Raw genomic sequence first — 20,523 nt, 5'->3', positions numbered from 1 at the left:
TCTTGGAAAGACATTGGTGAGTCCGATCCCTAACCATTTCTCTTCCTGGGGCTCAGACTATGAAGGTGATCTCAAATGTTGTGCACGTGAGGAAAAACTTTGGCTAAATAGGCACTTGGAAGCATAAATAATTAACATTTAAAATTAGCAATAGTGCTTTCTATATAACTTCTTTTTGCTTGACTACTTACTTGTACATGGTGCACACTTAGAAATACTTAAATATATAAATGATCAGCAAAACGACTCACCCACTCGCAGCGGACAGAAAGATGGAAATGGCTTGCAACAGCTCATTCAAACAGGTACCAAACATGAATCTGAAGAACAGGTTACAGAGCTTAACACACAGAGTCAGCTTAAAGCGAAGGCACTGGCCAGGAAACGAATGCTCTTCCCTCTGTGTACTGTGCAGGTAACAACACTAACACCATCACAATTAAAAAAAAATATTCCCATTAATGTTGCTCTAGCACCTTAGGAGGATAAGGGGCCCTGAAAGGCCAGTGAGCATGGCTACACCCCTAAGATAACAGGAAATCGGTTTCTTTAGTGTATTATCTATTTATATGTCAACGCCAGATGGTGTACCTTATAAAGCACAGCACAATAAAATAACAGAAGCATCCAGAAATACACGCATAAAATTAAATGTCAAATGAAAATTCAGAACAGTGGCATTCAGCTATACACCACTACCAGGCAAATGCAGGTTTTACTCATTTTATAATTTCCAAAAATATGCCAAGACAGCCAAAGGATACTTCTTTAAAGAAAAAACGGCAAAAACGGAGCGAACACTCGGCCGAAGGAAGACTTAACTCCAGGCAAGTTTTGAAGAAAATTAGTAACTTTAAAGTTTACCTGGTAAAACAGCAGGCTGGTCGAGGGTGAGTGGCCGAGACCCCCGGCATCACCCCGAGCCACGGCAGAAATAGGGTCCCCAAGCCTCTGCTCTCCAGCCTGGAATACCAGGGGGGATGGTCCCACCAGGACCTGCCAAGCCTCTGGGAGCCTAGACGCTGCACTGCTGGTCTGAAGAAACCTTCCTAACTTTTTTTTTTTTTAAACTAAAGGAACCTGTCCAGATCCCTAACAAACCACAAAAAAAGGGCAGCACTAAGCTAAGACAAACAAACCCCTAACTTAGCACCACCGAGAGACACCAAGCTTTGCACCTCCACCATCTGCTGGAGACAGAATAATACCGGCAGACACTAGGTGGCACCTCAGGGGTATAGGACAGAGTCCGCAAAGTCTTCTTCTGCCTCCATCTGCTGGTGGGGAGGCAAAACCCAGCCGTCCTGGACTGATCCGGGTACGTACAGGGAACAAAGGATACTTCTTTAAAGAGAGTATAAAAAACAAAACAAGAAAACTGTTTCTTACAATTCACACCAAATCTAGAAGGGATGTGCAGGGAAAAAACTTTTCTTTCTTTCATTTGCTGTTTTGATTTAATTGCAGTCAATAAGAGCCTCAGAGGTGCTCATTAGCTGTCATAGAAACTCGCCCAGCATTTTTCCCCTGCTGTGAGAGCCCAACCCCAGTAGCATCTGTACCCCTCTGTCCCCCAGCATCCATTCCCCTCTCTCGCCCCCTGCCCATGGAAGCTTCGGACCCTCTGCAGTCTTCAGCCACTGGTGAGATGAGTTTCACTAGAAGCCCAGAGCTCTGGTCACATCGCTGTCCCTGGAGATCCTGTTCCATGGCCTAAGACTGAGGCGGCCAACTCCGGTCCTCAAGAGCCACAAACAGGCCTGGTTTTCAGGATCTCCACAATGAATATTCCCTGTGTGTGGCTTGTGAGGGCTAGAGCTGACCACCCTTGGTCCAGGGCATGGCATTACAACTCGAGATATTTGACATCCCCAAGAAACTATAATACAGATAAATCTGTTCCTTAGAGAAAATCTTCCCACAGGGCAGGTGCTGAAAGGATACGAGAGCCTGAGCCACGTTGTGAGACGAGCCAGAAACAAGCTGCCTCCTTGGGAGAACTCCTGTTCCAGCTCAGGGCCGGTCTTGCCTTGATTCAGGATGATGAAATCATTCAAGATGTTGCTGCGGGTAGTTTTGTTGCCATTATCCCACTCTTGCAAGAATGCCATTAACCTGTTAATGGCTTCCTGCTCCTTTACCGAACACATTGTGATGGCAAGAGCTGTGTAAGACAAGACAGAGAAAGTGAAATGTCACTGAGATTCAGTAATGGAAAAATTGAACCATATTAAACCCTGCATTGACAGAACTACAGCAATGATGGCACACCTATCATAGAGGTGGCCAAAATGGCATTTGGAGCCAAGCCTGCTGGCATATAAGAAGCTTGACTCCAACTAACCCTGACAGCCAATAACCATAGCCTGCCATCATTTGTTTAACCAACATCAAAATCTGAGAACTCCTTATGTCCAGAGTCAGACATGTAGGTGTCACTATAAAGAAAGATGCAAGTAAAGTTCCAGGTTAGGAGGCTGACAGAGTCACTTCTGAGTTTGCCTCAATGTAGCCTGCTGTGCTTAGAGCCAAATGGAATTACAAGGCCTCGGGCGTCCTGAGGCAAACCCAGGACTGACTTGCTGGCCCTTAAAGACCTGGAGCATGATTTTTATCTCCTAACTTAAGTGACCACAGCTCGTGAAATATTCACCTTATCCTGAACTCTGGCGTCACCCCCACTTACTGGTGCTAATTTTCTCCCATCTCTCTCCTAAGCTTCCTCTCGTGCCAATGCATTCATTTTCTCAGTTATCGCCCCAAGAAAATAAATTAGAGCTCCTCCCCTGAAGAAGCGTCAAGATTTTACCCTGCCACAAAGAGAAGTCGAGCAACAGATAGGGCTATTTTTGTAAGGTCCTTTGAGATACATGTGACGTAGATCGTAGGTCTTCCAACTTAATTTTGTTTTGTAATTTTATGTTTTTATTATTAGTTTTGTTCCCGAGAGCCACTGGTCCTAAGGAAGTAGAACATTTCTGGCTGAAGGCTTTTCAGAAATGTGCTGGGGGATCTGCTGATCTTGCCCATAATAAATAAACGGAAAGGCAGACTGCTGATTTCAGCCCAGACCTTGAGGGTTTCGGGAAATCAGCGGGAAGACACAGGCACTTCACATTACTGTGAACTGCCTTCAGAAAGGCCGCCCCAAATTATTCTTATTCATTGTCTTCCCTGGCCAAGAGCAGCGTCTGCAGGGAGGGAGCGCAGCGCAGCACAGCACAGCACAGCACAATGCAACGACGCAAGGGCTTCCAAAGCCCAAAATGGAATTAAAACCCCGGACTTAACCGAAAGACTGGAAGGCAGCAGGAAGCTGCCGAGCACGGGGTCCCGCTGACTTTAACCAGCAAAGAGCTACAGGACGCACACAAACCCTGCTCCCTGCTCTCCGGGAGAAACACAGAGAGCAGCCAATCACGCGCCCCCTTCCCCGCGCTCCAGCCAATTGCTGCTTGCCTAGAGTGCGAGTGGGCGGGCACCTCGACCGACCAACTCTACCCCATTGTGAGGGACGCTGGCGTCGCTAGGCGACGGTTGGCGTTAGCGCGGCCGGTTGCTAGGGCGTGGGGGCTCAGCTGACTGCTGCTACGCGGTCGGATTGGCTGCGCCCCCCCCCCCCGGGCTGCTTCCGGTGTGCCTGAAGGCCGGATGCGGGATCTGCAGGGGACCAAGGTCCAGGAGCGGCGGCAGTATGAAGGACACCGACCTGGATTACACCATCGTCTTTCCGGACCCCAGCTTGCCCTCGGCCTTAGGTAACAGCATCGCCTCCTTTTGGGGGAGGAACTCGGTATGACCAGGGGCAGCGCCACCCCATCTCTCCCTTTGGTCCAGGTTTGGAGGGTGTAGTAGGAAGATTTCACACGCAGGAAGCAGACCTCTGGTTCCAAATCTCAGCACGTTAGAGAAAACCATTGTGTGGCCAGCTCCCTCCTTCCTGCCCTTCCCCGAAAACACTGATGGATCTTTCTTGGCTGCCTTGGCAACAGAGGTCTCGAGGAAGACCTGGCCAGGATTTTATATGACTACAATGCTCCCCTCATCCTGTCTACCCCCTACCCTCATGCACCCTCATTCTGTCCCTCTACTCCCTCTCATCCTTCCTCTTCCCCTGTAACACACATACACATATCCCCTCGTGTCATCTTAGGGTTACCACGGGAACCCCAAATGAAGTGAACAGGCTGATCCCTTCCTGGTTTTGCCCATGCATACATGGTGCTTTAGTTCACATTTTCGTATTGATTTCCTTAAGAAAATCAGAACTGTGATGTCAGTATTCAGAAAAGCAGCGAGCAGACAGATTATCCGGCTAAAGTTAGCTGGCTAAATTGTTATGGGTATTCAGTGGGACAAGTCTGAATATACGAACCTAAAATTACTACTTGGATAACTTCTAACTGGATATATTTAGAATATAGCCAGGTAACTAAAAAATATAAACAATTTCTGGGCCTGCAAACCTGATAATCTAGCTTCCCTCCTAAAATACTGTGAAACATGTGCAGGCCTAGCACCTGATTTTCCCAGTCCCACTTACCTTCTAAATAAAAAGATGTGGACCATAGTGATCTGCCCCCCCCCCCCCCCATTTTCCACAATATTTATTTATTGTGTTATTTAAATCAAAGATACTGAGTTTCCTCCTTCCCCCCTCACCCCACCCCACCTGCCTGCAACATCTATCCTACCCTCCTCACCCATTTGGGCCCACCCAAACACAAGCTGGAATCTGGTAGAGCATTGCTAACAATGTTGCTGTCAAAGTCTCCTCTGACAACATTGTAGTTACCATGTTTCTAGTGTTGCTTCAGAGCTAATGCTGGAAACAGCTGAGAACATGGTAAGATTGTACTGGTTTACAGCTCGGATTGGGGGTGTAGTGGATGCAGAAGTTGACTTGGTGCCTTTGATTTAAATATCATGGAAAGAGGGAGAGCTGGCCTGGGACACTATAGCCTGTGGTTTTTTGTTTTGTTTTGTTTTTTTAATTTTAGGAGTTATGGGGTTATTAGAGGGAATTAAGTGCTACACCTTCACATATTTTAAGGTACTTTTTTTTTTTTTTTTTTTTTTTTTTTTTGGGGGGGGGGGACACGACGACTGGGGGATGAGCCTGCAGGCCCAGAAGGATTTTTTTTCATATATATTTAACCAGACATGTTCTGCAGATAGCAGGTTAAGGATCAAGTACTAGAGTTATCTAGCTAACTTAGCCAAATAAACACTGAATATCAGCATTATCTAAGTTAGCCAGATAACTGCTCCACCCTGAAAAATCCTGACTTGTTAAGCTAAGTATTTAGCCATCTTAGCCAGATAAGTCAGAGTTGATCAAATCAGCTGGAAATACAAACCTTCTGGGATTTGTCCATCTAAGTCCTAATTTAGCCAAACAAACTTCTTTGAAATGGACTCTCTCTATATTGTCATGCATGCAATGGGTTAAAAGCAGAACTGGATCAGCTGAGATGAGGTGGCAGTCTTACTGCACATAACCCTTATCTAATCTCTTCTCCATATACCCAGTACACACACTCCACCACAGGTCTTAACGCATCCCAATTTTATTACCTTATACACAAACAACCTGATGTCATTGCTCCCCCATTCCACTCCTCATAACCCTATTCACACCCTTGTCCCATCCCCTATCTCCCTACACAAACATGTCATCATCCCATCCCCATCCCTTACAACCTGTAGCCATACACACTCATCCCATCCCCCTCATAGACACGCCCCAAATCATTTAACAAAATGTCTGCATATTCACAACACACCCCTTTACTCCTATACATACAACTCCATCCCCAAGACCCTTCCCACCCCAACACAAGCTTCAGCCTGTAGGCTGGCTGGGCCCTCCTGCAGACAGACCTATGGGTTTCTACATCTACAGAAATAAATATCAATAAACAAAAAAATATGAGGTGATATCTTTTTATTGGACTAAGCATACGTTTCTTTGCTTGTTAGTACTAAGAAATGTTTTAAATTAGTCCTGTGAGTGCATGCCCAGAAACTGTCATGAATTACATCAATTATGTGACAGGATGTTTGTTTGTTTTTTCATGAACATGTTTACTAAATAGTGGAACTAATCTGATAAAAATCGGAGCTAAGTTTTAGCTCATTCAGTAGAAACCTGCAGTACAGCAGGATGCAGTAAGCCAACGGCAGGCAACTGGACTGTGAGTTAAAAGCGCACTAAATGGAAAAGGAGCACTTTTTTTTTTTTACTCGCGGGTCATTTGCATACCATGGAACTGTAAATCTGTGCTAAAAATGGCTTTTCTCTGCTCAGCTTTGAGCCGGCTCTGACAGCATTGAGGACTTCTAAGAAGAGAAGCATTGCTGAAGCCTGTATTAAGTAAAATCCAACATGAAACTAATCAAGTGGGATGTGAAGGGTCAAGACTAAGGATACCAGACTCACTGCCAGCTGGGCAGAATGCCTTAATGCACAGTAAACATAATTTGCATGAAGATGCAATCAAAAATTAGAAAGCAAAATTGACTGAAGGGGGTTTCTATGAAAGTCAGTTGTGAAACTGCAGGCCGGACAGCTGGCACAGGTCAGATTCAAACTTTAAAGCCTCTGGTGGTAGACAGAAAAAGATAACCAAGCCATTGCTGCTAATGCTCAGCACCCCTGTGCCCTGACGGGCTCTGCCAGGGGGAGGCTGTGGTAAAGTGGTCTGGAAGCCTTCTCTTCCAGGGCTGCCTGGCATAAGACAGTGCTAGCAGCTGCAGCATGGCAGCTCTGGTGTGGCATCCCAGCTCGATGCATTGGCTTGGCTGCAGCAGGAGGGGAGGGAATGGTAGTTCTATGGAAACTGGAGGGAGGGAGTTGGTGTCTTTGTGGTACATATAGAGGCTGTGTCCTGCTTTCTCTAAATAGTATTTGAGAGTTTACATTTTATTGAAGTATCATAGCTTTTTGGTTTGCTTTTTGGACATTAAAAAAAAATATTCCTCTTCAGCCAGCCAGACCAGTCCAAATGCATGGGTTTTGCTTCCCAGCCAACAGACTGAAACAGAGCAGAAAAGGTTTCCTGCCATTGCCTCCAGGGTCCTGTGCTGCACTCGGCCTGCCAGTATTCTCTGTCTTCAGCAGACATAGGCAGGCAACCTGTGCTGTGGTTTGGGGCTTGTCTTTTGGATCTTAAACCTCAAACATGGCGTTTCCAACTACAAGTACAACGCTGATCATAAGCCCTTGATAAAGAACGGCATCATTCGAAACATGGACCATGTCGGGAGTGTTAAGAATTCAAGGCTTCAGAGCTTAGTAAATCAGCGGTGATACAAATTTGAAAAAAATCTTTAAAAAATACATATGTTGTCACGGACATTGACCGATGATTATAAATAAGGCAGAGTTATATAGCAACCTTGCTCCCACGATGAAGCCTATTATGACTGGTCAACTCTAACAAGAAAGCGTCTTGGTTATATATAACGTGCACTCTTTGGCATTCTGATTGATACACTTATCACAAACATGCCAGTCTTTTGGAACCAGAGGTTGGGTCTCTGGACTGATCTGTGGTACTTCAGGAATGAAAATTTGCAGGTAAGAACCAATTTTCCTTTCCTGTTTATACTCCACTTCAGTCCTGATAAGTGGGATGTATCCACGCTCCTCTACTCTGGGAGGGCCCCTGAAAGATCCACTCTCAAAACACCCTCACCGAAGCTCAACTCTTCTGGCGCCTGCACATCTAAGTGGAAAGTGTGAAGGGAGGACCATATCGCTGTTCTACAAATCTCTTGAGGTGACCCCAACTGACACTCCGCCCAAGAGGCCACTTACGCTCTAGTAGAATGCGCTGCAACCTCTCCGGAACCTTCTGGCCTTTTATTCACCGAACAATAGTGGCTTTAGATGCTTTGGCTCCTTTGTTTGTGTCCCTGAACAAAACAAATAGATGATCTGATCATCTGAAACTGTTAGTAACCTTTAAGATAGCTCATCACATCCAATAAGTGAAGAGCTCTCACATGCGCTCGCTCTGCAGACAAATCCGGAAATGCCGGTAATTCCACTGTCTGGTTGAGGTGGAAAGGAGAAACCACTTTCGGCAAAAATGAGGGTATGGTACGCAAAGTCACTCCATCCTCCAAAATCCGCAAAAACTGTTCCCTACAGGATAGTGCCTGAAGCTCCAAAATCCTGCTGGCTGAACAAATTGCTACCAGAAACACCATTTTCAAGGTGAGGTCAGTGATGCCTTCTGTAAAGGTTCAAATGGAGGACCACGAAGACATTGCAAGACCAAGTTCAGATTCCACGATGGACATGTTCTTCTCACTGGCAGACGCAAATGCTTGGCCCCCTTGAGAAAACATATGATAACTGGATGAGAAACCAAAGGTCTTCCCTGTAACCTCTCCCGAAGACAACCCAAAGCCGCCACCATCATCTGAAGTGAATTGAAGGCCAAATCCTTTGGCAAGCTCTGCTGCAAAAAGCCAAGATGTGCGGAATATCCAGGCCCTCCTCTATACACCAAACACTCTCCATACTCTTGACATAAGCCAACAAGGTGGCTGGCCTCCTTGCCTGTAGCAATATAGCCACAACAGGCTCCCAGTACCCTTTTGATCTTAAACGTTTCCTCTCAGAAGCCAAGCTGCGAGACAAAGTGATCCACCTGATTTGAAAAGATAGTCCCTTGCCTGAGCAGGCCTTGCAGATGAGCCAACCATATGAGCTTGTCCACAGCAAGATGAATCAGATCCACGCACCATGGATGCCACGGACACTGTGGCGCTACTAGAACCACTCTACCCGGATGTTACTCTATGCGCCGCAACACTTGACCCACGAGAGGCCATGGAGGAAACGTGTATATAGATTGTAAGCCCTCTGGGGATAGGGAAATTCCTCCAGTACCTGAATGTAATCCACTTTGAAGTGCTGAAAAAAGTGCAAAAAGCGGAATATAAATCTAAATAAATAAATAAATATCAGGATTCCTGTTGGCCACGGAAGAACCAGAGCGTTGGTCCCTTCGGCTCCTACCTCTCTTCTGCAACTGAAGAACCGCACTGCCTTGCGTTGCCATAAGATCCGGCTGGGGAGTGCCTCACCTAGCTCAAGTGAGATCCAAAGCCTCTGTCGACAGCTCACATTCCCCCATTTCCAATTGTTGCCTGTTGAGAAAATCTGCCTGTACATTATCCACTCCAGCCACATGAGATGCCACAATCCCTTCCAGATATTGTTCTGCCCAGACAAACAATTCCTGAACCTCCAGAGCCAACCTCGACTCTTCATCCCACTCTGCCGATTGATATACACCACTATTGTTGTACGAGAAAACTCCGAATCTGCAGAAGGAACTCCACCAACGCCCTGCTCACCACCCTTGTTTCTAACCAATTGATAGACCAGGAAGCTTTTACTGGTGACTGCAGTCCTTGTGCCGTCCCCCCTTGACCCCGCAACCTCTGAGGCTGGCATCGTGGTCACCACGACCCAGTCTGGAACCTCCAGATCCACTCCCTTCTCCAAATTGGGCTGAGACAGCCACCACGAGAGACTGGATCTGGAGACCCCCTGCAGCAGTAAGGGCCGATGAATCTCTGACAAACACCCCCTGGGGTGTCCCTATCAGGGCCTTGGGAACGAGTGGCCCTTCTAACGCCTCCTGCTACCTTGGAGGGTCCTGGCATAGTGCGGCTGAATTAAACCAAAAGCAACTGGCACCACAGGCCCGACACAGCTTCCCGCGCTCAGAGGCTGACGTCGGCACCATTATGCTCACATGCAGCTGAGTCTGCCTGCTGCGCTAAAATGTTGGCCCGATCACGGCATGAATTCGCAGCCGAGCACACTGCCCCGACACTCCGCCAGAGCTGAAAACACTACCCCGACTCTCCGGTCATCTTGAGCACTCAGCCTCTTCCCTGCGAAGGTCAGTGATGCTCCTGCACAGCCTGACAGCCAGCCGCTAACTCCTCTCTTGCCTTTTGTTTTTTTTAAGACACAGCAGCCACCAAAGAATAAAGTCTAGGTAGAATGAATAAATCCTTCCCTGCTGCTGGAGAAAACCTTGGGGAAGAAGCCTTCAGGAGGAGAAAGGAACCCAGAACCCCCGGATGCTACAGGCTAAAGCTGCTCAGGAACTGCCAACCTGAGGGACCTGGCACCTCAGGGAGCCTCTCCTAAATATAATCTAAAACTTTCTTTCTCTCGCTTTTTTTTTTCTTTTATAATTTCTCTCAGGCTGCAGGTTTTCACCTCTACCACCTGCTGGAGACAGAGAAACACTGAGGGACTGCAGGATGCACTCCCGGTTATGTAGCAGAGCCTGAAAAGTTTGGTTCTCTGCCTCCATCTGCTGCTAGGGATGCAAAACCCACTTGTCTGGCCTGATCTGGAGGCTAAGTCCTCTGGTTCAGACACTTCTTTGCTGGCTCTTAAGGGAAAGAAAGGCAGTGTGAGTGATGGGAAATTGGAGGAGGGATGTATTCTCTCAGGAAGGATGGTGATTCTCCAATGATTTGCCACTTTCATAAGGAGGAGCTGCCTTCCTTAATGTTTCAGTCTTTGCAGATTTTGAATATTGTACTGGGGAAGGGGGAAGACAATAAGAATTCTGCAGAGAATTCAATCCTGCTGGGGTTGTGAAAACCATCCAAGGTCTTTTCTCTCTAGAAATCTATCAGGGAATTGATTTGTAGGGAATGGGACTGACTAGAGGCCAATTTTAAAGGAGAAAAGGTTATTAAGAGGCTTTATTGCCTGAATGCACAGGTAAGGGAGAAGCTGAAGGCTCCTAAGATGGACGTACTGGTTTGTACGGTCACTAGAAGAACCATTATCCATGTGGAGGGTAGGTCATCTCTTAAGGATGCACAGGACAGAAACGTTGAGTCTGTACTTAAGAAGGCCTCTGAGATGTCTGGTCGAGCAGTCTAAACAGCTCCATGCAGTGGGATTGTGGCTAGGGCCAGACTACTTTTGACTCGGCGTATTCCAGGTCCTTGTTCTGTTCTGGATGAAGAGGCTCAGATGGAACTGAGGGCGACCTTTTTGGAGAATGCCTCTTATTATTTGGTTTGCGCCCCAGCTAGGAGTGTGGCTTCCATTTGGCTGTGCAACTCGTGGGCGGATTCCATCTCCAAGGTTCAGCTGCTAAAGATTCCCTTTAAGGGGAAGATCTGGAGAATTTCATGAAGGCCTTGAGAGAATCTAAAGTTCGCAGGTTGCCAGAAGATAAGCCTAAAGGGGCTTTGTGTTCTGCTGCAGCAAGGCATCGTCATTGAGCTCTAAAGTGGAAGACAGAAGGGAAGTCAGGCAGCCAACAGTGTAGGCCCTTTAGTAAATTTCAGTCCTTTTGGACCAATAAGAGATGTCCTAAGGATGAACCTGGCAATTACCCAAACACTAAGAAGATCCCATGCTACTGATGCAATTAATAGCAGTGGCTATTCCCTAAGTAAACTTGATTAATAGCCATTAATGGACTTCTCCTCCAAGAACTTATCCAAATCTTTTTTGAACCCAGCTACACTAACTGCACTAACCACATCCTCTGGCAACAAATTCCAGAGCTTTATTGTGCATTGAGTGAAAAATAATTTTCTCCGATTAGTCTTAAATGTGCTACTTGCTAACTTCATGGAATGCCCCCTAGTCCTTCTATTATTCGAAAGTGTAAATATCTGATTCACATCTACCCGTTCTAGACCTCTCATGATTTTAAACATCTCTAACATATCCCCCCTCAGCCGTCTCTTCTCCAAGCTGAACAGCCCTAACCTGTTTAGTCTTTCCTCATAGGGGAGCCGTTCCATTCCCTTTATCATTTTGGTTGCCCTTCTCTGTACTTTCTACATCGCAATTATATCTTTTTTGAGATGCAGCGACCAGAATTGTACACAGTATTCAAGGTGCAGTCTCACCATGGAGCGATACAGAGGCAGTATTTTTATCATATGTTTTTGTTGCCTGGAAGTCCTTGGGTTTTAAGGCAGGGGAGATTAGTTACACCTTATTTAGCTTGTCACATTGAATACTGGAAGACTGAGTGCAGCACTGGATCCTATAAGGGGTGATGTCAGCAAACTTTTTGTTCTGTCTGGAGAGCAAAACCCATGCATCTGGACTGGTCAGGCTGGAATCAAGGAAAGGAGATGATCAGGTAAGACTATAAATTTCTCCATAGTTTATGTCAGGTTTGTTGGACGTAGACTATACCTGTGGCCTGAACCACCTTGGGAAGTTTAACTCCAGTTCAGAGCCAGGAGTTAAATTTCCCATGATAAAAAGACTGGTTCAAAGCAGTTCCGCCTTTAGTGCACCTCCCTACATTTCCGAGTAATAGGTACTTCTTTGATTAACATGGGATTTACATACAGACACGCTAATCCTAGAGTGGGGTTTACTGGGAAATTAGCATATGTTGTTTCCTTGATAAATATCCCAAAACTTCTTATCCGAGTTATTTTAACATGGAAAAGTCTGTGCTAAAATGTGTTTTTACATTGGCCCCGGGGAGGGAAAAGAGAACAAGCTAGTCCAGTAAAAAGGTATTGCCTGATATATTTTTGTATTGACCTTTATTTCCATGCACTCAAGTGAACTAACAAGGCAGTCATACTCCTGCATTTACAGAGAACTGACAGACTGGATCACCTGCAAAGAAGAAAAGGCTGGAAGAGGTCTAGCTCTCATCTGTACTCTGCCTGTTTAGATTTAAGCTTTTTCATTGAGAAAAGACTCTCGGGGGTGGCCTTGAGCACGTGTGGCTTTCATTAGGTGAACCGAGAGGGTTGGCTAGGGGACATGGTTGAATGTTTGATTATTTAATGCACAATCAAGCTGTGGAATTCGTTGCTGGAGGATGCAGTCAAGGCAGCTAGCATTGCGGGGTTTAACAAGGGTTTGGAAAAGTCCATAAATAGTTATTAACCATGGGACTCAGGGAGACCTACCACTCGTCATTGGGAGTGAGCAGCAAGAAATTGATTCTGCTTTTAGGGATTGGCCACTGTCTGAGCCAGGATGCTGGGTTTGATGGACCTTTGGGCTGACCCAGCATGGTGGTGCTTATGTTCTTATGTGCTGCTTGCTCAGATTCTTGCAATGTTTTGTCATGAAGGGGACGACTGATACTGAAGAGGTCTGTTTGCCCGACCGTTAGTGCTGGGTGCTATTGATAGGAAAAATGAGGGGCTTTTTAAGCAGGAGGTTTAATCCTCCTGCTCTGACAATGGTTGTAAAGTAAACGTGTTCCCAAAGGGGGTCAAACGGCAGGGCGTGACCCACCCCCCAGACCAACTCTTATATTGTACAGGTTCTTGTTCTCAGCCAAAAGACCAGGAAGGAATCCTTCTCAGACCCTGCACTATGATCTTAGCCAGAAAGACAGTCATTGAAAAATAATGCTGGAAGTGAGTGGCCAACTTTTCCCCAGACCGTGACTGGACACTTGAGGGCAGGGGGGTAGTAGTATTTATTCCCTCCCCTTCTTTTGCATAAATTTGCATATTTTTATATTATGTTACTTGGAACCCCTATATTAGGCCTATTATAGCATATGTTGGGTTAGGCTTGGCCCTCAGAAAGTCATGAGTATACTAATATAATAAACTTCCCACACCAAAGTAGGACTAATTGCCAGCACTCAAACACTAACAATCTTATCCATGAAAAGGCAACAATGCAAATATTACACCAAGCCCTAAAACACCAATACACCTCCTATTAAGAAAAAAGAAGAAGCCAAGTGCTGTAGATTCCTACACATAAGCTACATGCTAGCAGAATATCTCCCCCTCAGTCACACAGGCAAAACATAGACAGACCCTCGCCAAATATAGAATAAAGAGACCATAAAGTTTAAATAGAAACATGCGAACAAAAACTGAACTGGAAACCCCCAACTCTGTATGCAGTGCAATAATGGAAAAACAGCAACATCACCATTTCTCATAAAACATCAAGAAATATAAAACATGAATCCTAATAGTAAATCCATACTGATAATTAATATGAATAGAACATCCAATAATTAAAAAGTATTAAACTTTTATAAAATGTTTATAAAATTTCCCAAACACCAATTTAAATATTTCAAATCAGCAGACCCATCAAATAACACCCATACGTAAAACTAATAAAGATTGTAAAACCTTCTGCTCTCCATACCTGGGAATGTCACCCCACAATTGTCATGGATTATTGGGGGACGGGAGGAGGTGAAGGGGACGCACAAACTTTCTCCTCTTTCTCATATACACCCACACTCTCTCACACTCTCGCACACACACTCTCACACATACACACTCAGGCCCTTTCTCTCTCATGTGTGACCAAGATGGCGAGTTCTCCTGAAGCAGAGAGTTCCCGAAATGCTGTCAGCGTCTGGTTGTTGGTTGACTTTCTTGCCTTGATAAGAGCTAAATAGCTTTGAATATTTTGAACATTGTTGAATGAAAGATTTAACATCTAAAACATTTTTTTTATTTGCAACAAAAATATAAAAAATATTGGATGTTTATGAACACAATTCCTATGATGATGGTGTTTCCCCACAGTGGTTCAGCTATTGAGGTGTCATTATTTGAGGAATTGTGTTGAATAATTTTGATGTAAGGTTTTGTTGCTGTTATTTTTCAATGTTGAATTCAGTAGTTTTTTTTTTTTAATCCTGCAGCTCCACTTAACCGGCTATACTCTTTTCAATATAGCCAGTTAACTCTAAAGTTATCCGATCACACGAGGCCAGATAACTTCAATCAGGGATATTCACTGAGCTGCTTCTCCCTCTGAATATCCCATTAACATTTTCTGGGTTTTTGAATATTGGCCTTCACTACATCCTCTGTCAATAAAGTCCACAGCATTGTTTGTTAGTGAAAAAATAACTTTCTCCAACTTCATGGCATGACCTCTAGTCCTAGACCTGCTTGAAAGGCTAGAAATATCTCTTCCCCACTCTCTTTTATATTATGATATTCTCTCTCTCATTCTGAATAATTCTAACAGTTTTTTGCTTTTGTTTGACCGCTGCTAATCTTTGAGCCTAGGATTTCAATTTATTCTCAGCAATGATTGCAGGATCCTTTTTCTGGGTACTGATTCTAGCACTGTATACCCGTAATGACGATGACTTATTTATTCTCAGCAATGATTGCAGGATCCTTTTTCTGGGTACTGATTCTAGCACTGTATACCCGTAATGACGATGACTTATTTATTCTCAGCAATGATTGCAGGATCCTTTTTCTGGGTACTGATTCTAGCACTGTATACCTGTAATGACGATGACTTATTTATTCTCAGCAATGATTGCAGGATCCTTTTTCTGGGTACTGATTCTAGCACTGTATACCCGTAATGACGATGACTTATTTATTCTCAGCAATGATTGCAGGATCCTTTTTCTGGGTACTGATTCTAGCACTGTATACCTGTAATGACGATGACTTTCCCCTTCTGTTCACAGGAACTATCCTCTGCCATTTAGATGCTCGGTTCCCCAGTCTTGCATGGTCCTTCCTCCTTTTCTCACCCTGTGCTCATGTTTTGACCACTTTGAATAGTTTTGTGTCCTCTCGGTCATTGCTCCCTTTTCCAGATTATGAATGAATAAGTTACTCCACTGTTTGCCTCTTTGCTTTCTACCCCAGCCTCCTAGCCCATGACGTTTTGGTTTTCCGAGGAGTCTCTCCTGAGGGACTTTAATGCCTTCTGAAAATCTGTCAGCTCTTTTTGCTTCATGCGCTTATTCACATCTTGGTTTGTAAGGAGTGACCTCCCTTTTATCCATACAAGCAGTTACCTTGCTCTTCCCTGTAGCCTCCGCCATTTTACCCAGCAGCAGTTACTGAACCCAGAGGACGGAGGCTAACCTGCTACCAGCCTGGGGTCAGAGCAATGCCGCATGCCAGGACGTTTGCAGGTTTGCCTCTGTCATGGGAGCTTTTGGGGTTTGTGGGGAGAGCTTTGTTTTCAAGATCAGTGGGAGGGGGGATCATGAGGCAACTTTCTTTTTTTTTACAAGATGAGGGAGATCAGGGGGGCAATCTCAGGGAAACTTTGGTTTTTTTATATTTTATTTCAGATTTACGATTACACCGCACACACCAAACTTACAAAGCAGAGGAGAGTGTGTGTGTGTGGGGGGGTCTTCTATGGCTCCTGGGAGGGAAGAGGGATGTGAGTGCTAAGACTGAGCATTGGCTTCAGTACGGCTGGTTGCCGAGATATGGGCGTTTAAGGTAGGGGCTTAAAGCTAAAAATCTGTGCTAAGCACCTGACTTCCCTCCAGCACCCAGAGGCCAGGCCCTTTTTGAGCGGCTCACCCGGGATCCATTCTCCGAGTCTCTGATCTAGCCGGTCATTTTCTTTCTAGGTTAGGAGTAAAGTGGTAGTGGTGGTGGGGCTTGGACCCTGGATCACCAGGTGCTCTCTCTCATCCTGCAGTGCTGAGTGTGTCTCTCTCTTTCTGTCTCTGGCCTGCTCCAATTCCTGACTTGTTCTGCAGAAACCTGCAAGGCGCCGGTGGTGATTCTGCTTGGATGGGGCGGATGCAAGGATCCATATCTGGCAAAATATAGTGACATCTACCGGAACCAGGTTAGTAGAGTGCATGGAGCCTCTCGGCAGCGGGCGACGCTTGCGATGCATTCCCAGGGCCAGTTTGTACTTTAAATTTGATTTATCTTCTGCTTTTCAGTAACAGTCGTTCTTAGATACATTCTTCCCATAAATCCGAGTACAATTCATTCCTAGAAAACAACCTTCCTAATAGAAATGTCAGACCTAAAGCGACTTCTGTACTGTAAGGAGAGAAGATCATCAAGTACCAAGAGTGTGAGGACCCCCACCAGAAACAGGCAAAGGCTCAGCCGATGAGGGAGCGCAACAGGAGGAGGAGGAGTGGGAGCAGGGAGAAGAGGAGGGGGAATGGGATGAGAGGCAATGAAGGAGGGATGCGGGGAGTGGGAGAGAGGGGGATACTGGAGAGAGAGGAGAGGTATTGGGGGAGAGAGGCTTGCTCCTTCCCTCCCCCCTTTAGATCCCCTGCATTCACCATCACTGGCCTCTCTCATTTGTGCAGCCTTCGCGCTCCTCCTTCCTTCGCTGCCAGGGGCAGGGCCCAAGCCTTGTGTTTGGACCACGTGGGTTCAAAGCGAGTCCTTCAGGCCCCAGCTGAATGCGGGATGTCTAAGGCCGAGAGGAGCTGGTGAGCGAGGGTAGAGTGAGCCGCTTACTGGCAGAATGGTTCATGTGCTGATGTCACTGGAAGACGTGTGGCTTCTGAAAGGAGAGACTGCTGGAACGGATAATGTGTGTGAGACATCCTCCCAGCTCTCACCAGGGGAGCCCAGGAGCCTGTAACTCCACAGCCTGCTCCCTCATTTCTCCTCTGATCTTCAGGTGCCTTCCCTCTCCCCATGGGGAATGCTCTGCTCCTGCTGGGAGCCAGGAGCAATCCCAGGGGCCATTCAGATGCTTCCCATTTCTCCAGCATCCCAGGATTGCAGAAACCTTTCCTCTGTCTTCTGTTGACAAAGGGATTTCCTTAAAATTGATGTTATTTCCCTAAATGTGGTTGAAAGAATCGGGGCTTTGCAGTAAGTTAAGAAGTGCTACAGCTCTGGTTCCTGGTGCTGTATTGCCAAGCCAATTCAGGGAAAGCCGCTCCACCCCCAGTTATGCTGCTTTTGCTGGGAGGTAAACCTTACCCAAAATAGCAATGCTAGTGCCTGTGGAGAACTGATGCAAACACTGTCTGTTCCTCTAGGGCTGCACCGTAATCCGTTACACGTCACCATGGATGTCGGCGTTCTTCTCGGAATCTCTTGGCCGCAGGACGCTGCGGTTGTATGCCAAGAAGCTGCTGGAGCTCCTCTTTGACTATGAGATTGATAAGAGCCCCATCTTTTTCCACGTCTTCAGCAATAACGGGATGATGATGTACCGCTACATCGTGCAGCTGCTGCACTGCCATCGCCAGTTCTGCATGCTGAAGGTGGTGGGCACGGTGTTCGACAGCGGCCCTGGCAATCGCAACGTGCTGGGCTCCATCCGGGCCTTGAACACCGTGCTGATATCCCAGACCAACTTCCTCTTCCGGATGGTCATCTTGCTGGTCTTCATCATTGTGGTGGTCGTGTTCCGCATAGTCCTCTACCCCTTCACGCGATTTCTCCACGAGAGCCACTACGATGCCATGAAGAAGGATTACTCCACCTGGCCCCACCTCTACCTGTACTCCAAGGCAGACAAAATCATCAGCGCCCAAGATATAGAGGAGATGGTGCAGGCACGGCGGATGCGTGGCCAACGGATTGAGGTGGTTGTGTTCACCAAGTCTGAGCATGTGAACCATTTACGGGAGCACCCAGCAAAGTACATAGAGGCCTGCACGTGCTTCCTCATGTCTTGTTTGCACTGCCCTGTAGGGCCTTACCACAGGAAGCGTTAACTGCCCCCCCCTGAGGCATACAGACCATGGGATAACTAAAAAAAAAAAAGCCCTACCGCAGAATGGGGGGTGGTGTATGAGAGAAATTGATTTGAGTATTGAAAGAAGTAAGGTCTCTGGATTTCCAAAGCATTTCATCCTGCAAAATAAAGTCTTGGCTCCCCCTTCGAGCAAGACTCAAACGTTTTCTGCTTCTTTCCAGCCCTGCAGCCTTCGTGCACAGCTGCGAGCTAGAACGTCTGCAGGGCGACGCAGTAAGGTGCGCCTAGCCTAGCTCTCGCAACAATAGCGTACGATGCGGCAAGGAGATTAGCACATCTAATGCTGGGATAGCGTCCATTGCAGGTAAACCACAGTAGCTATTTCCGCCCATTGCAAGAAAGTGCTCGGTGCACTCTTTTTAATGCCAAAAAATGAACTCCAGCTCTGGAGGAGGAGCAAAGTTTACTCATGAGAAACATAAAAAGTGTGGTCCTCTGGGTTGCGATTGATGTTCCCCTTGTAAGGTAGGGTTGTCAGTAGAAGATGTAGTTATTTGGGGTTAGAACAAACTAAAAACCTGTCTATAGAGATTATATACAAGGAGCAGAGCACGATGATGAGCCAAAGGAGACCTTAAAACTCTGGCTGCTTCCTCACGTTTGCAGATTTCTGTAACTTCATGTAGGCAATGCACTTTTGCTAGGAAGCACAATTTAGAGGTCCGTGTGCCCAATATACTTTCAAGTGCCAGAAACGCACCTTTCTCTTTTTGTACGCTGCTTCGATTTCTTTCTCATTAGAATATTGCATCGGGCACGCAGGGGATGTGTGGATGCCCGTGCATTAGGAAGCGGGCGCTCAATCTGAGCCCCCGTCGGAGTCGCAGGGGATTAGAGACTGCAATCGTTGTAGACGGAGCCCCAGAGCTCGCTGATGTGGAAACACTTAGCCCACCACATGAGGCCCAATGAGCAGGGACACTTAGAGGCTCCTTTCATAAGAGGCTGAATTTTCAAAGAGGGTTTACGCGTGTGCCCCTGGGTGGCATGCTCGGGAGCCAGTGTAAATGGGGGCACGTATATTTATCTGCACACCAGCTCTGCCCCTGGGCACAGTTCTTCATGCACAGATATGCTTTTTAAAATTCTGCTCATTTAGGCGTCTGATATCCCATTACCAAGGTCATTTGCAGTCCACTTACACAGATGAATAAATCAAACACATATACATACATACATGCATGCACCCAGAAGGCTTCTGATAGCCGGAGACCTGTGCATGTTTAGCCTACCTTTCAAAGTAATCTGAGGAGGTCCTGGAGTTCTAAGCTCAGCTCTGCCCCAGAAGTTGTGTGTGACTGTAGGCAGGCCTCCCCTGCCTTGTGCCTTAGGCCAGGAGTTCTAAGCTCAGCTCTGCCCCAGAAGTTGTGTGTGACGTAGGCAGGCCTCCCCTGCCTTGTGCCTTAGGCCAGGAGTTCTAAGCTCAGCTCTGCCCCAGAAGTTGTGTGTGACCGTAGGCAGGCCTCCCCTGCCTTGTGCCTTAGGCCAGGAGTTCTAAGCTCAGCTCTGCCCCAGAAGTTGTGTGTGACTGTAGGCAGGCCTCCCCTGTCTTGTGCCTTAGGCCAGGAGTTCTAAGCTGAGCTCTGCCCCAGAAGTTGTGTGTGACCGTAGGCAGGCCTCCCCTGCCTTGTGCCTTAGGCCAGGAGTTCTAAGCTCAGCTCTGCCCCAGAAGTTGTGTGTGACCGTAGGCAGGCCTCCCCTGCCTTGTGCCTTAGGCCAGGAGTTCTAAGCTCAGCTCTGCCCCAGAAGTTGTGTGTGACTGTAGGCAGGCCTCCCCTGCCTTGTGCCTTAGGCCAGGAGTTCTAAGCTCAGCTCTGCCCCAGAAGTTGTGTGTGACTGTAGGCAGGCCTCCCCTGCCTTGTGCCTTAGGCCAGGAGTTCTAAGCTCAGCTCTGCCCCTAGAAGTTGTGTCTGATTGTAGGCAGGCCTCCCCTGCCTTGTGCCTTAGGCCAGTACCCTCCTTTCTCTCTCCTGCCCGTGCCTTTCTACAGATCAGACAGAAAAACTGCTAGCAAGGCCCAGATG

General features: G+C 46.7%; 2 protein-coding genes across 6 annotated transcripts in view; one reads left to right on the top strand and one right to left on the bottom strand.

Annotated features, from left to right (window-relative positions):
* Positions 1–3,388, bottom strand: part of ARMH1 (armadillo like helical domain containing 1) — a 48,525-nt gene extending 45,137 nt beyond the window's left edge. For 3 of the 5 annotated variants that reach the window (XM_029618868.1, XM_029618864.1, XM_029618869.1), the window contains exons 1-3: positions 3,292–3,388; positions 1,945–2,164; positions 252–320 (exon numbers count right to left, since the gene is read on the bottom strand). In XM_029618868.1, coding sequence (XP_029474728.1) covers positions 252–320; positions 1,945–2,150 — 275 coding nt within the window. In that variant the 5' untranslated portion in view covers positions 2,151–2,164; positions 3,292–3,388. Of the gene's footprint in view, positions 1–251; positions 321–1,944; positions 2,165–2,653; positions 3,266–3,291 lie in introns of those variants that run through there. The other 2 variants (XM_029618866.1, XM_029618867.1) reach the window with 2 other exon arrangements.
* Positions 3,389–3,604: 216 nt separating this feature from the next.
* On the top strand, positions 3,605–18,628 carry TMEM53 (transmembrane protein 53). The gene is made up of 3 exons (XM_029618729.1): positions 3,605–3,758; positions 16,512–16,603; positions 17,775–18,628. Exons 1-3 carry the CDS (start codon positions 3,695–3,697, stop codon positions 18,456–18,458), a joined length of 840 nt encoding a protein of 279 aa, XP_029474589.1. The 5' UTR covers positions 3,605–3,694; the 3' UTR covers positions 18,459–18,628.
* Positions 18,629–20,523: the final 1,895 nt, after the last annotated feature.

The sequence above is a fragment of the Rhinatrema bivittatum genome, chromosome 10, assembly GCF_901001135.1.
Source record: "Rhinatrema bivittatum chromosome 10, aRhiBiv1.1, whole genome shotgun sequence".
Lineage (NCBI taxonomy): Eukaryota > Metazoa > Chordata > Amphibia > Gymnophiona > Rhinatrematidae > Rhinatrema > Rhinatrema bivittatum.
Note: the sequence above shows the minus strand (reverse complement) of the source record. Positions and strands in the feature narration are given on the sequence as shown.

Excerpts from the sequence above, each read along its gene's own strand:
- TMEM53 (XM_029618729.1), top strand. The coding sequence starts at position 3,695 with ATGAAGGACACCGACCTGGATTACACCATCGTCTTTCCGGACCCCAGC. Across the intron at positions 3,759-16,511 it reads CAGCTTGCCCTCGGCCTTAG|AAACCTGCAAGGCGCCGGTG; the intron begins GTAACAGCATCG and ends CTTGTTCTGCAG. Across the intron at positions 16,604-17,774 it reads GTGACATCTACCGGAACCAG|GGCTGCACCGTAATCCGTTA; the intron begins GTTAGTAGAGTG and ends CTGTTCCTCTAG.